Source organism: Phyllobates terribilis, unplaced genomic scaffold, assembly GCF_046119375.1.
Source record: "Phyllobates terribilis strain yellow unplaced genomic scaffold, ASM4611937v1 Scaffold_9__5_contigs__length_417890890, whole genome shotgun sequence".
NCBI classification, from domain to species: Eukaryota; Metazoa; Chordata; class Amphibia; order Anura; family Dendrobatidae; genus Phyllobates; species Phyllobates terribilis.
The window spans coordinates 138,054,474-138,072,992 of record NW_027362769.1 but is presented as its reverse complement, the minus strand read 5'-3'; the positions used below and the strand labels follow the sequence as shown (position 1 = coordinate 138,072,992).

At 41.0% G+C, this 18,519-nt stretch overlaps 1 protein-coding gene across 1 annotated transcript in view; it reads left to right on the top strand.

The window, feature by feature from the left end:
* The window catches only part of GCA (grancalcin), a 39,842-nt gene extending 29,729 nt beyond the window's left edge, over positions 1 to 10,113 (top strand). Inside the window, exons 4-8 of the mRNA XM_073647052.1 lie at positions 2,805 to 2,848; positions 7,294 to 7,441; positions 8,088 to 8,201; positions 8,797 to 8,855; positions 9,873 to 10,113. Coding sequence (XP_073503153.1) covers positions 2,805 to 2,848; positions 7,294 to 7,441; positions 8,088 to 8,201; positions 8,797 to 8,855; positions 9,873 to 9,899 — 392 coding nt within the window. The 3' untranslated portion in view covers positions 9,900 to 10,113. The remainder of the gene's footprint in view (positions 1 to 2,804; positions 2,849 to 7,293; positions 7,442 to 8,087; positions 8,202 to 8,796; positions 8,856 to 9,872) is intronic.
* The last annotated feature ends 8,406 nt before the right edge of the window (positions 10,114 to 18,519 follow it).

Below are 18,519 nucleotides of genomic sequence, written 5' to 3'. Positions count from 1 at the left end.
GTGACCTATAAAAGGAATGGCAAATGGCAGCTGGGGTGAAGTGCACGGCAAGAACAGTTGGTAACAGGCTCCTAGAAGCCTCAAGTCATGTAAAGCTAGAAAAAAGCCTTTCATCAATGAGAAGCAAAGGAGAGCCAGGCTGAAGTTTGCCAAAGACCATAAGGCTTGGACCATAGATGACTGGAGTAAGGTAATCTTCTCTGATGAGTCTAATTTTCAGCTTTGCCCAACACCTGGTCGTCTAATGGTTAGACGGAGAACTGGAGAGGCATACAAGCCACAGTGTCTTGCACCCACTGTGAAATTTGGTGGAGGATCAGTGATGATCTGGGGATGCTTCAACAAGGCTGGAATTGGGCAGGTTAATCTTTGTGAAGGATGTATGAATCAAACCACATACAAGGTTATCCTTGAAAAACACTTGCTTCCTTCTGCTGAGGCAATGGTCCCCATCTCTGAGGACTGGTTTTTCCAGCAGGACAATGCCCCATGCCACACAGCTAGGTCAATCAATGTGTGGATGAAGGAGCACCACATCAAGACCCTGCCATGGCCAGCCCAATCTCCAGACCTGAACCCCATTGAAAACCTCTGGAACGTAATCAAGAGGAAGATGGATAGTCACAAGCCATCAAACAAAGAACTGCTTACATTTTTGTGCCAGGAGTGGCATAAGGTCACCCAAAAGCAGTGTGAAAGACTGGTGGAAAGCAGCCAAGACGCATGAAAGCTGGGATTAAAAATCATGGTTATTCCACCAAATATTGATTTCTGAACTCTTCCCGAGTTAAAACACGAGTATTGTTGTTTCTAAATGAATAAGAACTTGTTTTCTTTGCATTATTTGAGGTCTGAAAGCGCTGTTTCTTTTTTAGTATTTTGACGATTTCTCATTTGCTGCAAATAAATATAAAACTTAGCTTTGAATTTCAGAGACATGTCAGTAGTTTATAGAATAAAACAACAATGTACATTTTACTCAAAACTTTTGGTCTGTACTGTATGTTTTTGACACCCCTCATTTAAAGATTTTTCTGTATTTTCATGACTATGAAAATTGTACATTCACACTGAAGGAATCAAAACTATGAATTAACACATGTGGAATTATATACTTAACAAAAAAGTGTGAAACAACTAAAAATGTCTTATATTCTAGGTTCTTCAAAGTAGTCACCTTTTGCTTTGATGACTGCTTTGCACACTCTTGGCATTCTCTTGATGAGCTTCAAGAGGTAGTCACCGGAAATGGTCTTCCAACAATCTTGAAGGAGTTCCCAGAGATGCTTAGCACTTGTTGGCCCTTTTGCCTTCACTCTGCGGTCCAGCTCACCCCAAACCATCTCAATTGAGTCCAGGTCTGGTGACTGTGGAGGCCAGGTCATCTGGCGTAGCACCCCATCACTCTCCTTCTTGGTCAACTAGCCCTTACACAGCCTGGAGGTGTGTTTGGGGTCATTGTCCTGTTGAAAAATAAATGATGGTCCAACTAAACGCAAACCGGATGGAATAGCATGCCGCTGCAAGATGCTGTGGTAGCCATGCTGGTTCAGTATGCCTTCAATTTTGAATAAATCCCCAACAGTGTCACCAGCAAAGCACCCCCACACCATCACACCTCCTCCTCCATGCTTCACGGTGGGAACCAGGCATGTAGAGTCCATCCGTTCACCTTTTCTGCGTCGCACAAAGACACGGTGGTTGGAACCAAAGATCTCAAATTTGGACCCATCAGACCAAAGCACAGATTTCCACTGGTCTAATGTCCATTCCTTGTGTTCTTTAGCCCAAACAAGTCTCTTCTGCTTGTTGCCTGTCCTTAGCAGTGGTTTCCTAGCAGCTATTTTACCATGAAGGCCTGCTGCACAAAGTCTCCTCTTAACAGTTGTTGTAGAGATGTGTCTGCTGCTAGAACTCTGTGTGGCATTGACATGGTCTCTAATCTGAGCTGCTGTTAACCTGCGATTTCTGAGGCTGGTGACTCGGATAAACTTATCCTCAGAAGCAGAGGTGACTCTTGGTCTTCCTTTCCTGGGGCGGTCCTCATGTGAGCCAGTTTCTTTGTAGCGCTTGATGGTTTTTGCAACTGCACTTGGGGACACTTTCAAAGTTTGCCCAATTTTTCAGACTGACCCTCATTTCTTAAAGTAATGATGGCCACTCGTTTTTCTTTACTTAGCTGCTTTTTTGTTGCCATAATACAAATTCTAACAGTCTATTCAGTAGGACTATCAGCTGTGCATCCACCTGACTTCTGCACAACACAACTGATGGTCCCAACCCCATTTATAAGGCAAGAAATGCCACTTACAAACCTGACAGGGCACACCTGTGAAGTGAAAACCATTTCCGGTCACTACCACTTGAAGCTCATCAAGAGTATGCAAAGCAGTCATCAAAGCAAAAGGTGGTTAGTTTGAAGAACCTAGAATATAAGACATATTTTCAGTTGTTTCACACTTTTTTGTTAAGTATATAATTCCACATGTGTTAATTCATAGTTTTGATGCCATCAGTGTGAATGTACAATTTTCATAGTCAGGAAAATACAGAAAAATCTTTAAATGAGAAGGTGTGTCCAAACTTTTGGTCTGTACTGTACCTATAAAGAGAAAAATCAGAGAGAATGAAAATTTTGCAGTGGTCTCTTAATTTTTGCCAGAGCTGTGTATCCAACTAGATCTATGTCCCCTATAAGGTGCTGTGCTTTGTTAGAACCGTCATTTTGTGCTGACAAACCCCTTTTTAACTTGAATACAAAAGAAATGTTAAAATGTTTTTTTTGTTTTTTCGTTTTCTTTTAGCCTTCAGCCTAGAAACGTGTCGGATTATGATTTCCATGTTGGACGTATCCTTTGGAAAAAGCAAAATGTTACACAAAGTTAAAAGTGACACATGAAAGTTCTTTACGTTTATCTGTTTCATTCTTGCCATTATAATTTCAAAGGCTTGGTATTGGCAGGGGATGGAAATAAAAAGTAAGGATTCCTTTAATGAGCATTTCTGATCTGCTGCCACAAATCTCATATTGCAGATTTATTTGCAAAACTTTTGAAAAATGTTTATTGCTCCGCCGAGAGGCCTGTGAGTGACTGAACCTTTGAGGAACATTGAGCGCTGTAGCAAAAAAAAAAAAAAATATCCGTAAGTGTTAATGCATTACGTTGGGTGAAGTACAAGTCAAATCTACAATAGTGTGGTGGCTTTTTTTTTCCTTTTTCTTCTTTAAATAGGTTTAGTTTAAACCTAGCATAATGCAGTTCTTTGATTAGATTCAATTTTATTTTATTTTTTTTTCCATATGGGGAAAAAGGTTGAAAGACTTGAAGAGAATTTATTTTTCATCGGGTTTTTCTTACCAAACATGAGAGCAGCATAATGTAGGGGCAGAGATCCTGATTCCAGCAATAGGTCACTTACTGAACTGCTTAGTGTAGTTTTTATATAATCACGGTTTTCTCAACAAGAGATCATCACTAGAAGTTTTGGCCTTCTGCCTGGTAGTCCAACCCCGCCTCCACCGCTGATTGGCTGCTTTGTGTGAATAGGTAGAAGGCTGCCAATCAGTGGTGTGGGCGGGGTTATACAGAGCTCAGCATTTAGAGAACTGCTAGATCTGCAGTAGAGAAAACTGATTTTTATTAAAACTGCAGCACACAGTAAAGTGATACATCACTGGAATCAGGATCTCTGCCCCTACATCATGCTGCTCTTAAATGAGGTAACAAAAACCTGGTGACAGATACCCTTTTAAATGACTGCAGCACTTTACTTCCTCCTTGCTGGTGCCAGGAGCAGATGAATATATACAGTTATATGAAAAAGTTTCGGCACCCCTATTAATCTTATGCTTAATGTTTTATCAAAATTGGTGTTTTTGCAACAGCTATTTCAGTTTGATATATGTAATAACTGTTGGACACAGTAATGTTTCTGCCTTGAAATGAGGTTTATTGTACTAACAGAAAATGTGCAATCTGCATTCAAACAAAATTTGACAGGTGCATAAGTATGGGCACCCTTATCATTTTCTTGTTTTAAATACTCCTACCTACTTTTTACTGACTTACTAAAGCACTTTTTTTGGTTTTGTAACCTCATTGAGCTTTGAACTTCATAGCCAGGTGTATGCAATCATGAGAAAAGCTACTTAAAGTGGCCACTTGCAAGTTGTTCTCCTGTTTGAATCTCCTCTGAAGAGTGGCATCATGGGCTCCTCAAAACAACTGTCAAATGATCAGAAAGCAAAGATTATTCAGCATAGTTGTTCAGGGGAAGGATACAAAAAGCTGTCTCAGAGATTTAACCTGTCAGTTTCCACTGTGAGGAACATAGTAAGGAAATGGAAGAACACATGGACAGTTCTTGTTAAGGCCAGAAGTGGCAGGCCAATAAAAACATCAGAAAGGCAGAGAAGAAGAATGGTGAGATCAGTCAAGAACAATCCTCAGACCACCTCCAGAGAGCTGCAGCATCAACTTGCTGCAGATGGTGTCACTGTGCATCGGTCAACTATACAACGCACTTTGCACAAGGAGAAGCTGTATGGGAGAGTGATGCGAAAGAAGCAGTTTCTGCAAGCACGCCACAAACAGTCGGCTGAGGTATGCAAAAGCACATTTGGAGAAGCCAATTTCTCTTTGGAAGAAGGTCCTGTGGACTGATGAAACCAAGATTGAGTTGTTTGGTAATACAAAAAGGCGTTATGCATGGCAACAAAAAGACACAGCATTCCAAGAAAAACACTTGCTACCCACAGTAAAATTTGGTGGACGTTCCATCATGCTTTGGGGCTGTGTGGCCAATGCCGGCACTGGGAATCTTGTTAAAGTTGAGGGATGCATGGATTCCACTCAGTATCAGCAGATTCTTGACAATAATGTTCAAGAATCAGTGACAAAGTTGAAGTTACGCAGGGGATGGATCTTTCAGCAAGACAATGATCAAAAACACCGCTCCAAATCTACTCATGCATTCATGCAGAGGAACAATTACAATGTTCTGGAATGGCCATCCCAGTCCCCAGACCTGAATATCATTGAACATCTGTGGGATCATTTGAAGAGGGCTGTCCATGCTCGGCGACCATCAAACTTAACTGAACTGGAATTGTTTTGTAAAGAGGAATGGTCAAAAATACCTTCATCCAGGATCAGGAAATCATTAAAAGCTACAGGAAGCGACTAGAGGCTGTTATTTTTGCAAAAGGAGGATCTACTAAATATTAACCCCTTACTTACCGGGGACGTATTAGTACGCATATTTGCGTACCCCCCGTTCAGTGAGGGCTGCTGCGCTGAGCCCTCACTGAACGGAGCACATGTCAGCTGATTCTTACAGCTGACATGTGCCCGCAACAGCCGCGGGTGGAATCGCGATCCACCCGCGGTTGTTAACCAGTTTAAATGCTGCTGTCAATCTCCGACAGCAGCATTTAACGCGCGCTTCCGGGTAGCGCGTCATAAGCCCCGCCCACCGGCGACCCCGTCACGTGATCGCGGGTCGCCAATGGGCGTGCATGACAACCCAGGGTCTGCAGCAGACGCCTGTGGTTGTCATGATCTTGTCGCTATGAGCGCCACCTAGTGGTCGGCGCTCATAGCACAGGACCATTTCTGCTGCATGCAGGGGACCTGCTCGTCCCCTGTATGTAGCAGAGGCGATCGGATAGTTGCTGCTTCTAGTCTCCTATGGAGACTATAGAAGCATGCAAAAAGTAAAAAAAAAAAGTTTTTAAAAATATAAAAAAAAATAAAAAAATATAAAAGTTTAAATCACTCCCCTTTCGCCCCATTCAAAATAAAATATATAAAAAAAAAAAAACACATACACATATTTGGTATCGCCGCGTTCAGAATCGCCCGATCTATCAATATAAAAAAAGAATTATTCTGATCGGTAAACAGCGTAGCGAGAAAAAAATTCTAAACGCCAGAATTACGTTTTTTGGTCGCCGCAAAATTGCAATAACGGGCGATCAAAACATCGGATCTACCCCAAATGTTATCAATAAAAACGTCAGCCTGGCACGCAAAAAATAAGCCATCAACCAGCCCCATATCACGAAAAATGGAGACGCTACGAGTCTTAGAAAATGGCGCTATTTTTTTATTTTTTTTTTTTACCAAATTTTGGAATTTTTTTTCACCACTTAAATATAAAAGAACCTATACATGTTTGGTGTCTATGAACTCGTAATGACCTGTAGAATAAGAAGGGCAGGTCAGTTTTAGCATTCAGTGAACATGGTAAAAAAAATAAATAAAAAACAACTGTGGTATTGCACTTTTTTTGCAATTTTACCGCACTTGGAATTTTTTTCCCGTTTTCCCGTACAGGATATGATAAAACTAGTAATGGCGTTGAAAAGTACAACTCGTCCCGCAAAAAATAAGCCCTCACATGGCCATATTGACCAAAAAATAAAAACGCTATGGCTCTGGGAACAAGGGGAGCAAAAACGAAAATGCAAAAACGAAAAAATGCTCCGGGGCTTAAGGGGTTAATGTCACTTTTCTGGTGGGGTGCCCATACTTATGCACCTGTCAAATTTTGTTTGAATGCAGATTGCACATTTTCTGTTAGTACAATAAACCTCATTTCAAGGCAGAAACATTACTGTGTCCAACAGTTATTACATATATCAAACTGAAATAGCTGTTGCAAAAACACCAATTTTGATAAAACTTTAAGCTTAAAGTTTGGGCACCCCTATTAATCTTTTCATATAACTGTAATGTAGCTAAAATGATTTAATTTCAAAGGTGAACAGAACATTACTGTACAAGATGTGTATTCATAGTTACTAGTCCTGTGATTACAGCAGCATTTCCATTGATGTGGCAATGTTCTTGTATGTTTTTTTTTTTTGTATTGTGAGCCATCAGGAAAGGTCTTTTTCTTACATGGTGCTTCTAAACAATTTGTGGCATATGCATCAGCAAAGATTGTGGCAACCAAGCTAAATAGGTCCCCATGTGTACGGCATACATGCAGTATAATGGCATCCTTCTAAAGTGTGTATACAGTAGCATGGTATAACTGTGCTGTGCTAAGTTTTCCACGAGGGTTACCTCCTATAGAAGGATTTATCAGGAAAGGTAACCGGGATGCAGGTCTCCTGTGTCTGTAACATGGCAGATAATGATCACAACTTGCCATTAGTGAAATAGGAGGACAGATTAATCTGCAGCTGAGCTCTGGAGGGCAAGGACTTCAGATCTATGCGTATTCCTTTTTCTACTGGAGGTATGTTGAAAATTCTGATGAACTCCTTTACAAAGTGATAACCAGGTCGACCATACTTGCAAAATGGGATTCAATGAGTTCAAAGAGCTGTGGGCGGCATTGAACGCCTGGAAACAAACCTTCTGTGCAGTTGATCGTGACCGAAGTGGCAGCGTGGAGCCTCATGAGATGAACCAGGCCGTTCTGTCTATGGGTAAGTGGCACGGACATTAATATCTTCAATGCTAAAACCTAAAGGGGCAATCCAGGACTACTGTTTACTTTTCTCTTATATGCTTAAGAACTTACAGGCATGTAGTTGCTGATTACCTGCCGCTTGTGTCTGGCGCCAGTCTCTGCCGACTCAGAGCGGTCGACTGCCCCTACTGGCGATTCTAAGGCTTCCGGTGACGCTGGGTCAACAGAGCAGCTCCTTCTCTTCCGATCTGCTCTGTTGACAGGGCGTGACATCAGCAATCGCTTTGCATCGACAGAGCAGCTGCATCGCTTCTGCTCTGTTGACAGCATGACATCAGCAGTCACGCTCTGTCAACAAAACAGCCTGGAAGAGGAAGAGCTGCTCTGTTGACGTGACGCAGCATAATTACTGTCAGGAGTGGTCCGTAATCTATCTGACCTGATGCTGGGCACAACAGACAGGCAGTTAGCAACCACCCGCCTCTGTTTTTAGCCCCATGAACGATAAATGAAATAATTCTGGATAACCCCTTTCCTTTCAGAGAAAATTACAATAAGATCCACATATCTTTATACTTTGTACACGGACCCCCGACCCTGAGCTTCACTATAGATCAATGTCATGGCTTCTAGATTTCAGAGTGTCTGTAACTTTCTTTCAGGATACCGACTAAACCCATCAACCCTGACTGCTATAGTGAAGCGCTACAGTAGGAATGGCAGGATATTCTTCGATGACTATGTTGCGTGCTGCGTCAAGCTCCGAGCTTTAACAGGTGACCATTGATTTATTCAGAGAACTAGTTGGTAAAATATTAATGGGGACTTCTGTTCGAGAAATGCAATGTCTTTAGTATTAGCACCCAGTTCGAGACCCTCCTCTACTAGTGAGGGTCAGTGCATAAAATTGGCTCCGTGCAATTTCACCTGCAGAGGTGATGATCGGGAAATGAACACTTAGAGTTTGTTCACTACTTTTACATTGATGCCCTATCCGTAGGACAATGTAACAGTAGTGGACAACCTCTTTAATGTCAGGGAGTCCTATTTTTGAGACCCAACCCTACACCAGCACTGCATTTCCTTCTTCCTCAGGATCAGTGTTGTCTCAAGTCAGGCCCCCCGCTTCCCCCTAATATCGTAGCAATATGTTATCGCTATATACAGTAGGGAAGACCTTTTTAATATCAGCAGTGGTGTAAAAGCAAGCCAATGATTGCAAATGTCATGAAATCGACACAGAATTTTGGGCCTAAATTGATTTTTAAAGGCAGTCCTATATATAGGCGATTAGTATAGCAGCACCTGGTTTCAGTTACTTAACACACCTCCTGCAAAAATGACCTTTTTCCTTTGTTCTTGTTCACACAGAGACCTTTCGGCGAAGGGACAGCATGCAACAAGGCATTGTGAACTTTATGTATGATGATGTAAGTATCCTCTCAGTGAAACTTTATATCCCTCTGACCCAGCAATGTTCTCGTAATGCAGCAGTTCGTATAGATTACATATGTCAGACTCTAGCCCGCAGAGTGATTATATTTAGCCCTCGATGCCCACCCGGCATCACACATTCAACTGTATTTGAATGCTGGCTAGGACCCTTGGCTAGGACCCTTGGCTAGGACCCTTGGCTAGGACCCTTGGCTAGGACCCTTGGCTAGGACCCTTGGCTAGGACCCTTGGCTAGGATCTTTTGGATAGACTTCGTTGGCTCTGTCGTGCGGTCATAATAAGGTGGAACGGGGAGAGCAGATGATGGTGGCCATTTTATTTTCTTAGATGCTGGGCACATGCATTAGTGATACCACTGCAGAGCTTAAAAAGGAAAAAAAAAGTGCCTGAGTGATTCTTTAAACATTCTTGACAGTCAAAAATGTCCGGATTTAGGTTTAACTGCATCTGACTTGCAGATATTCTTGGTCCGTGCTGTTTTTATACAATATTGCATGAAGGCACCTATGTGACAAGTTACTATAAAATAGTACATGTGTGTGAGGGTGTATAATATATGGGTATTTGTATTATATTTTTTATTAAACTTTTTTGCCAATAGTATTATAATTTATCCAGACAGCGAAGGGGTTAATTAGTGACCCATAGGGCGCAGTCAGATGGCCATATAAATTGGATTGCTGTGCACGGACTGGCCAGCGGCTCTCCCAACGAGCGTGACCGCTTCATGTATTTCTATGCAGTTGTCAGGCTCGGGTCAGGAGAACCGCCAGGCAGTCCGAATTGCGTTCCAATCTCTGTCCATCTGACTGTGTCCTTAGCCCAATTTCACACATCCAGCTATCCTGGCCGGCCTGATTTGGCATATTTCAGGCTATACTTTTGGACTGACCACCCATAAACTACTATTGACTCCTTTTAATGACCAGCTTCTTTTATTTTTTTTCTTCCCGATTCTTCTATTCCTAAGACGTTTTTCCTTGTTCTTGCAGTTTTTGCAGTGCACCATGTCCATCTGAATTTCCATGAAGAACGTCCACACAAAACCCAACATGTGAATTCTACAAGGAAGGAACCAAGTGTATCTGTTGTATAATTTTTAGTAGCTCTGTTTTACCAATCAAGCCAATTACATATAAGTGCTGAAGCCTAATGCATTAACTTATTTTGTATTTGTATACTAGGACGCAGGGGGTCACTGTAATAAAAAAAAAAAAAAAAAAAAAAAAAAAAGTCAACCTTTGAAGATCTGGTTTTCTTCCAGTGATGAGCATATAAAAGCCAATATTCTATTTTAAGCATAAAAAGTGCCTGCTTGTAATAATATGCAACCAATGTAGTTATCACATAGAAGGGAAATTGCTGTCTTTCTTCTGAGTTTTTTCTATGTTTTTTTTTTCCCCCCAACTTGAGCATGTATTAACAGACTGATGCACAAATTTCAATGTAATGAATTAAGAAATGAATATACTTTTTTTTTCTAGCAGAATCTGAATGCATTTTTACCGAACCAAAAAAATAAAGTCCACTGGCCTTTTTTTTTTTTTTTTTTGTGTGTGAAAATGATCGAAGTTGGTTGATGAACCTTGTGGTGGCCATATTGGTTGTCAGCAAGCCGAACAGAAGCACCGTACGTCAGCACAGAGTGCCCGCATCTAGGGTGTGTTAGGGGCGCTGCTTGCCACCTGTAGAGTTTTGAGAACTTGTTCTTTAAGAAAACCTGATCTCTTACTTGCCTAACAACATATTAAGAAAAAAGAAACTTTTTACAATTTCCAGACTAGTAGGAACGCTTCACACTCATGGCTTTTGATATAACCAATTTTTTGCTTTTCTGTACATTTCTTGCCATATTGTGCTATATAATGTGACTCTTCATACTTTTTTTTGTTTTTCTTCTCTTTATTTCCATTGGTTACTCTTTTTAAACTTTTGATTGTTCTTTTGCAAGAATCATACATGCATTTGTACTTGTGCAATCAAACACCTATTTTATTAGTTATTTTATTTGTTAGCACCATTTGTATAAATAAAGCTAGTGAATTTAAAAACAACTTTTTATAAACTCTTAGCATTCATTATTTCAAGATTATCATTTTTTTTTAAACCACTCCCTTCTGAAACTGGACTATATGGCCATAGATTCTCTCGACTGAGCCATTCAGGCTGACGCTCAGATGTCATCTGAGTGCAGTCTCGTTTTTTTTTTTCCCACTCATTGACTTGCATGGTCGAGTGCGACCCAAATATCAGAGCAAACTTAGGCATACAGCGTGGTCTATGGGGTCGGACATGTGCACGACGCCATAAAATAACATTGGTTCAAGCATGATCCAATGTTTTGTCGGATCACACAAATTTGTTCGTCTGCAGCTTGGCCCTACTTGGGTAATGGGAACCTGACACTGACGTAGTTCGGGGCTGCATGAATCAGTCTGTCTGCATGATTGTTGCCAGTTATGTTCTACTCGGAAACACTGCAGTAATTCAGAGAAAACATACGACCCGATTCACGAAGACCTGCAATTTTCTTGCCATACACTTCTTAATGATTCTGATGAGTGGCATGCACTTCTGTTCGCAACGCCAGAAATATTACCCTAGTCAGTGACTGGAGTAAAATTTCTAGTAGGTGATGATATACGTCATTCAGTGTTGATGAGTTGGTGTTAGAGTGTGGTTCCAACCCGTAATAGTAAATATATGAAGACTCTTCACTCAAAAGGTATGAAGTAAAGTAATGTTTTATTCATGCAATCCAACATATCCAGAGATAACTCCAGAATTATTAACTTTTTGGCCCTGAATATGGGCCTTCATCAGAATGGTGTGGATTGCTGGGGTGGCTGTAAAAACGAAAGGAAGTATAGCTCTGGTGGGATTCAGGGCTGAAATTTTCATAATTGTGGAGTTCTCTGGATATTTTTTTATTGCATAAATAAACTTTTACTACACTTCATTCCTTTTTTGAGTACAGAGTTGTCTTATATTTACTCACGTCCCCGCTCCACCCATTTTGACAGATCTGTGCGAAACTAACGTAAAAATGCCAAGAGTCACAATTTTTGCACAATTCTGTACAATTTGCACTAGAATTCTGATAAACTTTCTTTGATCAATTGGGGCCAGTTTAAAAAAAAAACAAATAAAAATAAATGGGGACCATAAGAAGAGACCTGACTAACATAAAGAATCCCTGCCCTGCTACTGTTGATTGACAGGTCTTCAATATCTACGTACATAGGTAGAGACTTGTGAATCAACTGAAGCGATGCAGGCAGGGCTGGACGCATTTGATTAGTCCGGCATATCCCTGTTGTCACCAGCTCGCTCTTCAAACTGATTTCTGAAACATTTCAGAGTAAAACATACCTGTTTTACAATCGTGCAGTCCTACTAATTCATGCAGTCGTGTTGCATGTGATTCGGCCAGAATGAATCTAATGACCTGTTCCCTTTAAATGTTTGTGCTGCTGTACTATACACAGGCTAAGGCCACATTCACATATTGGTATTTGTTCCACTCCTGATTTTGGCTTGCAAATACTGATGTAATGCCAAAAAAGGAGCATGGACTGCACCTACAAAAATCATACATTTGATCTAATGCCTCTCGGCAAAAATATATATAACTGAACATGAGGTTCTTCGTTTAACATTCTGATCAGACTGTATGAAGCCCACTGCCACGTCACGGCAAACCTCGTAGTGGGTCCTAACATTTCCTACCTGAACGGGAGCGGACCATGCACAGCGACAATGCACCAGCAGGGCGGGTGGCCCAGTGCCTCACAGCACCCATGCTGCAAGACCGAGTCCCCATGACTCCAGGCCACGCCGCCCCACAAGCACAAAACCACAGCAACAATGGCCGACACACTGCACCAACACCACAAGAAAGGAGCATTGTGACTCGCCTTCCTCAAGCTCTCAAATGAGAGCAAAAATAGGCTAGACCCTCTTTGCAGTCTCCTGCTAATTAAAATCACCTGTGCCAAATGGGAGGAGTGCTGGTTCAAGAAAGGGGAAAGAATATCCAATGCAAAAAAAGGAGCATGGACCGCACCTCCAAAAATCATACATTTGATCTAATGCCTCTCGGCAAAAATAATTTTGTACTGGTATTATATATTACCTGGAACAGGCTGCCACGAGAGGTGGTGGGTAGAGATGAGCGAACAGGAACTTAAAAGTTCGGTGTTCATACCGGACACAGTGTCTGGTGCTGAACACTGAATTCTCCCGGAATTGGTTCTGGTACCAGAACCCAAACTTCCATGGGTCTTCTCATCCCTAGTGGTGAGTTCTCCTTCAATGGAAGTCTTCACACAGAGACTGGACAGACATCTGTCTGAGATGGTTTAGTGAAGCCTTCATTGAGCAGGGGGTTGGACACGAGGACATTGGAGGTCCCTTCTAACATTCTATGATTCTATTTAATGAATCATTCACTCGACTCCTGGGCTCCACGTGAATCCCCTGAAGCAGGTACTTAAAAATGTAAGAATGGACCATTTCTCCATCTAATCGGAGCACTGTTCATAGGATCCGTTGGGGTTTCCCTTGTGGTTAGACTCCTGGCAATTGCTATGTTATCACGTATCCTATGAAAGGCAAAACTTGCCCACTTGGGGATAACACTTTAAAGGGATAATCGAACTCCAATTACTGCATCTTCAGGAGGCAAAAAGAGTTGGGGATGTCACGCTTATCGATATTTGCAAGGTTGACAACATTATTAAGTAATTATCATAGTACAGTCGTGTGATATCTATTACTGCATGCAACCTGGCATAAATCTAGACTTAGATCTCCCACTAGAGGTGGATTACCCCTTGTTAAGGTTGCTGCTCACCTGACCATATTCAAAGACCTCTGAACCACGTGAATGTCTCTGGATTGGCTGATATCACTAGTGGTGTTTCGGGGATTTTTAATGGGTTGGACTTTTTAGGGGGGGGGGGGGGCTGAAGGGACAGTCGAAAGTCTAGAAGAGCTAATTTTCATACTATAAATATAGATTCCTGTATGATCTCTCATCGAAGACATTCTAACTAGCGTTCTAATAGTGTGCCCTCTAGTGGCTACCATTAGATTTACAAGATATCAATAAATTATGGCTAAAACTGAGATTTAGTGCCCCAAAATGAGCACATGTTCTATAAAGATTGAGATGTGTTTGCATATATTACACCCACACACAATAATGAAACACTCCTTTAATATTTTAGAAACTACTATTTTATTATCATAACAATGCATTTTTTTTTTTCTTCTCTAAATACTAAAGCATTTTGCAAATAATTTACAGTGAATTATACATTTCCATATTTACACATTGTAAAATGTTTCCAAAACGTTTTATACGGCAAGCAATATAGAAATCCTAACATTTTTTTTTTAATTATTATTTTCAATTTTTGGGCTATTTATAGCATTATACATTCACTAAAATGTGCTACTTACAATATGTACATACAGTTTATATACTTGTAAAATCAAGTGCATGCCATCCATACCCGAATTTGGGACTAGCCCAGAGATCGGGTAAAATTAACCTTACAAAAGATAGATACATTACATGTGAAATCCTTACATGGTTTCTAATCATGCTCACGCTACTAAATAGGGTTACGTTTCTGCGATCTGTGAATTTCGTGTAGAAAATACGACATGGCGGAATCAGTGTTCTTGGGGATTATAATTTAAAAAGAACGTTGTATGATTTGATTGTGTAAAGTTGGGGCAATTTGTAGGACCCGATCCATTGGCCATAGATTGGGAGGACCACCGTATTACCGGATGACATCCGCAGCTCTTTTGATGACCCGGCCTCATTGTTGTGATGTGACGTTGTGCCAGGCCGGCTTATCAAAACAGGTGGTTCTGAGTTCTTGACGAAATACTGAAATGGTCAATAGTCCAGGATCCTGCAACTCTATTTGCACCAACTCTTAATTATGGCCATTGAAAAAGTGATCAAGAAATTGTCAAATTAGAACTAATGCAATACAAAAGTTGTCAGGCACCATGAAATAAAACAGCACTTTTCCAACATTTTGCAAAACAGTCTAATGATAAAAAATTAAAAAAATTAACCAGGCCTTGTTGTCCATAGCACCGGTTTCAGCTCTTAAAGGACTTTGACTATTTATTGCGTCTATTCACAAGATTCTTGAGTCTGCCAAGATGGGGGCAACTTCTGAACAGCGGTTTTCTATACAATGTCATAAAGGAGATGCTCAAGAACGTGGGATGTAGAGATGAGCAAATCTGGCAAAAATTTGGTTTGCATTAATACGTTCAGTATTTGACATCAGTATTTATAAGCCAAAACCAGGAGTGGGTGAAAAATACAGGAGTGAGGACGTGTTTCTATTATACTTTTCCTCTGATTGTTCCACTCCTGATATTGGCTTACAAATACTGATGTCAAATACTGAGCGTGGCCTTACTGGCATAAAATGTTTCTTAGACTCTGAGGTTAGAGCATAATAAAGAAAGTGTTTAAAAATAAAATGGTCACCTGTCCCACCGCCTCAACTCCACTGCCGATCGTCTGATGATCCATCTCTACCGCTCCGGTCATCTTCTTTTCTCCAGTCTTCACTCTTTGGTGCTGTCTGGACCTCACACGACATAATGTGGCCTAGTTAGCTCATGAGGCACCGAAGAGTGATGACTAGAGATGAGCGAACCTGAATGTAAAAGTTCAGGGTTCATACCGGACAGTTAGACTATGTTCACACATTGCGTTTTTTTTTTCTGCAGCAAAACCCGATCTCTTGGCAGGAGGTTTGTTTAGGATTTTTCTTGTTTTTTGGTGTTTTTTTTCACTGACCTTTCGTCTCTTTATGCAGGTACAAAAAGTTCAGTGGGAAAAAAAAATCTCATTCTGGTTTTGGCACAAAAAAACACTGAAAAACCTGTGTTTTAGGTATGTTTTTTCAGTGATTTTTCACTACTTATTACTTCCAGTGGGTGAAAAAACACTGAAAGAAGTGACATGCACTATTCTGCAAAAAAAAAAGATGCAAAGCACAAAATACTGATCAAGTAAAAACCAAGTTGTGTGCATGAGATTTCTGGAATCTCATAGACTTTGCTGTTACTGTAAAACGCAGATTAAAATTTGCATAAAAAAACGCTGAAAAAAAGCAATGTGTGAACATAGCCTTAGTGTCCGGTGCTAAACTCCGAACACGGACTTCTCCCGGAAGACCATTTTAATGTTCGGAATTCCGGTGAAAGTCCGGGAGGAGAGAGAGAATTTTCCTGCTCGAAAGTTCGGGTCCCCTTTGTTTTCAATGGGGTTTGGGTTCTGGTACCAGAACCTGAACTTCCACGGGTCCGCTCATCCCTAGACTGAAAAGAAGCCGGTGGGAACCGGAGGAAGGGAGCGAGCTAGCAGAGCACAAGGCAGAGAAGTGAGCTATGGTGATAAGACAAGTGAGGGGGAGAGGTGAGTATATTATTTTTGTTAGACCCTTGCCGACCCTAAAAAGAATCCAGCAAAATGGCCGGCCGACATCTTGCTGGATTTGAATGTATTGAAATACAAAAAAAATTTCAGGATTTTCTAGAATCTGATAATTTTTTTTTGTGAAATTCCATCCACATTAACTTTACTCATTTTTAGAAGATGTGCTGTCTGATTTCAAGAAGCCTTAAAAGAAACCCCCCTTTTAAAACACTCTGGAAAAATGAAGGTGGCACTGTGGTTGCTATGGGCAACTGAGTGTTGTACTATTCGGCAGTCTTAAGCCCTGTTCACATGTTGCTTTCTTTTGCCTAAATCTAGCGTATGGCAGGAACGCTCACAACGTACATACCAAACATGTCCATAGTGGAGTCCATTAGTCAGCTGGAGGCCAAAAGATTGGCCTCCATCTGACTGATATACAGCTGTGTGTGCATGTAGGGGCTTGTGTCATCCATTAACTATTTTCCTGTTTTACGAATAAGTAATGGAGCTGCTCAATCTCCTTTCTGTTTTAGTGATGGATCTAACTGGGCCATATACATCCTGAGTTTTTCCTAGTGTACACTCTAAGAGAAAACCAAAAATGAGATGTGAACAGGGCCTACTTTGTCAAAACAAAGACAAAACACTGCTTGCCCATAGCAACCAATCAAAAGGCAGCTTTTATTCTTCAACACCAGTTTTAGAGATGTCAACTAAGCTCTGATTGGTTGCTAGGGGCAGCACCAGTTTCTTCTCATAGCTGCGAAAAGCGAGGCATATTAATTACTAATAATAAAAGTCAGGCCATAAATATTAAGAAAAAGGTTGAAAACAATATATATCATTTGCAATTCTCTACACACATCGATGGGTTTTGGTCTAAAGTCTGTAAAAAAAATAAATATTTAAATGAATTAGAAGGATTAAAGCATTATTCAGATTCATCATTTGTGCACAGATCTGTAGATTTTTCACAGCTTACGTGCGTAAGATTGAAAATCCAAGGGGTCCGGCATTAAGGACTTGTAGGTTCTAACCATAAAAGTGACACTTTGGTTTAAGACTGGGACATGTGTGAAAATTAGATGCAGGATCCTCCATTGGTCATAGTGGAAAATGGGTTCAAAGAGCGCTGCAGGACATGGAATGGCTTAAATGGCCTTTCTGTAATACCTAATTTCCCCGTGGAGGTGCTATAGGGAAATTGAACACATTTTGGTGGATTCCTCCATAGTTCACCACTGAAGTTTTAGGTCTCATGAAGATGTCCGTGGATCTAGGTCTGAGCACGGATAGCAATGCACGGTATGTCTGTGGGTCTCCTGACCCAAATTTGCCAGCCTCATAGGCATTTATGACACTGTCGTGTTCATTGTGTGAGACCCGCACACAGTCCGTGCCTTGTGGTCCGTGCTTGGACGTTTGCACCAGCCCTTTAGCAACAGACACGGTGATCAGCTTATACTTGGGGATAGTCAAAAATGAATGCTCACCAAAATTACCAATATAATTACCTATGCTCATATGCATATCTATAAAAGATGGTATTGGTTATCGATGTGTATTCAGGCCAATTTTATTCTTCTGGAAATTTTCATATGGCACAACTTGTCATGATATTACCAAGTGTCATCTGTGGGTTTTCCTCATTTTCAGTCAAGTAAAAAACAAATCCCACAGTTAAAGGGAATGTGTCATAAAATGATCTATTGTTTAAAGGGAACCTGACAGGTCCTCCATATCCTCCAACCAACCAGCATTTGTATCTTCCTTTATAAATGCCCTAACAAGCCCTTTATCCTGGATGACACATTACCAGATGTTCTAAAAAAAAAAAAAAAAAAGTTTTTTTAAAGTCTATTTTTAACATACAAATAATCTTTTGACTAGTTGATGGGGCGATTGTTTTCCCAGACTAGTCGTCCATACTTAGCATGTTATCACACCCCTGTAGGCGTGAAAACATGATTTGCACGAGACGGCATCATCGCGCATGCTCGTGACTTTCCTACGTATCATTGCCTCTCTGAAGCCGGGTGTACGCTTCCCGGCATCAGAGGCACACTGTGCATGTCCGCAAGTGAAGAAGCCTGCCGATATCCCCTGAAGGAGCTGAAGATCAGGCGCCAATTCGCTGGAAGCTCTGTTCTCCTGATATCAGTCATCGTCTCTGC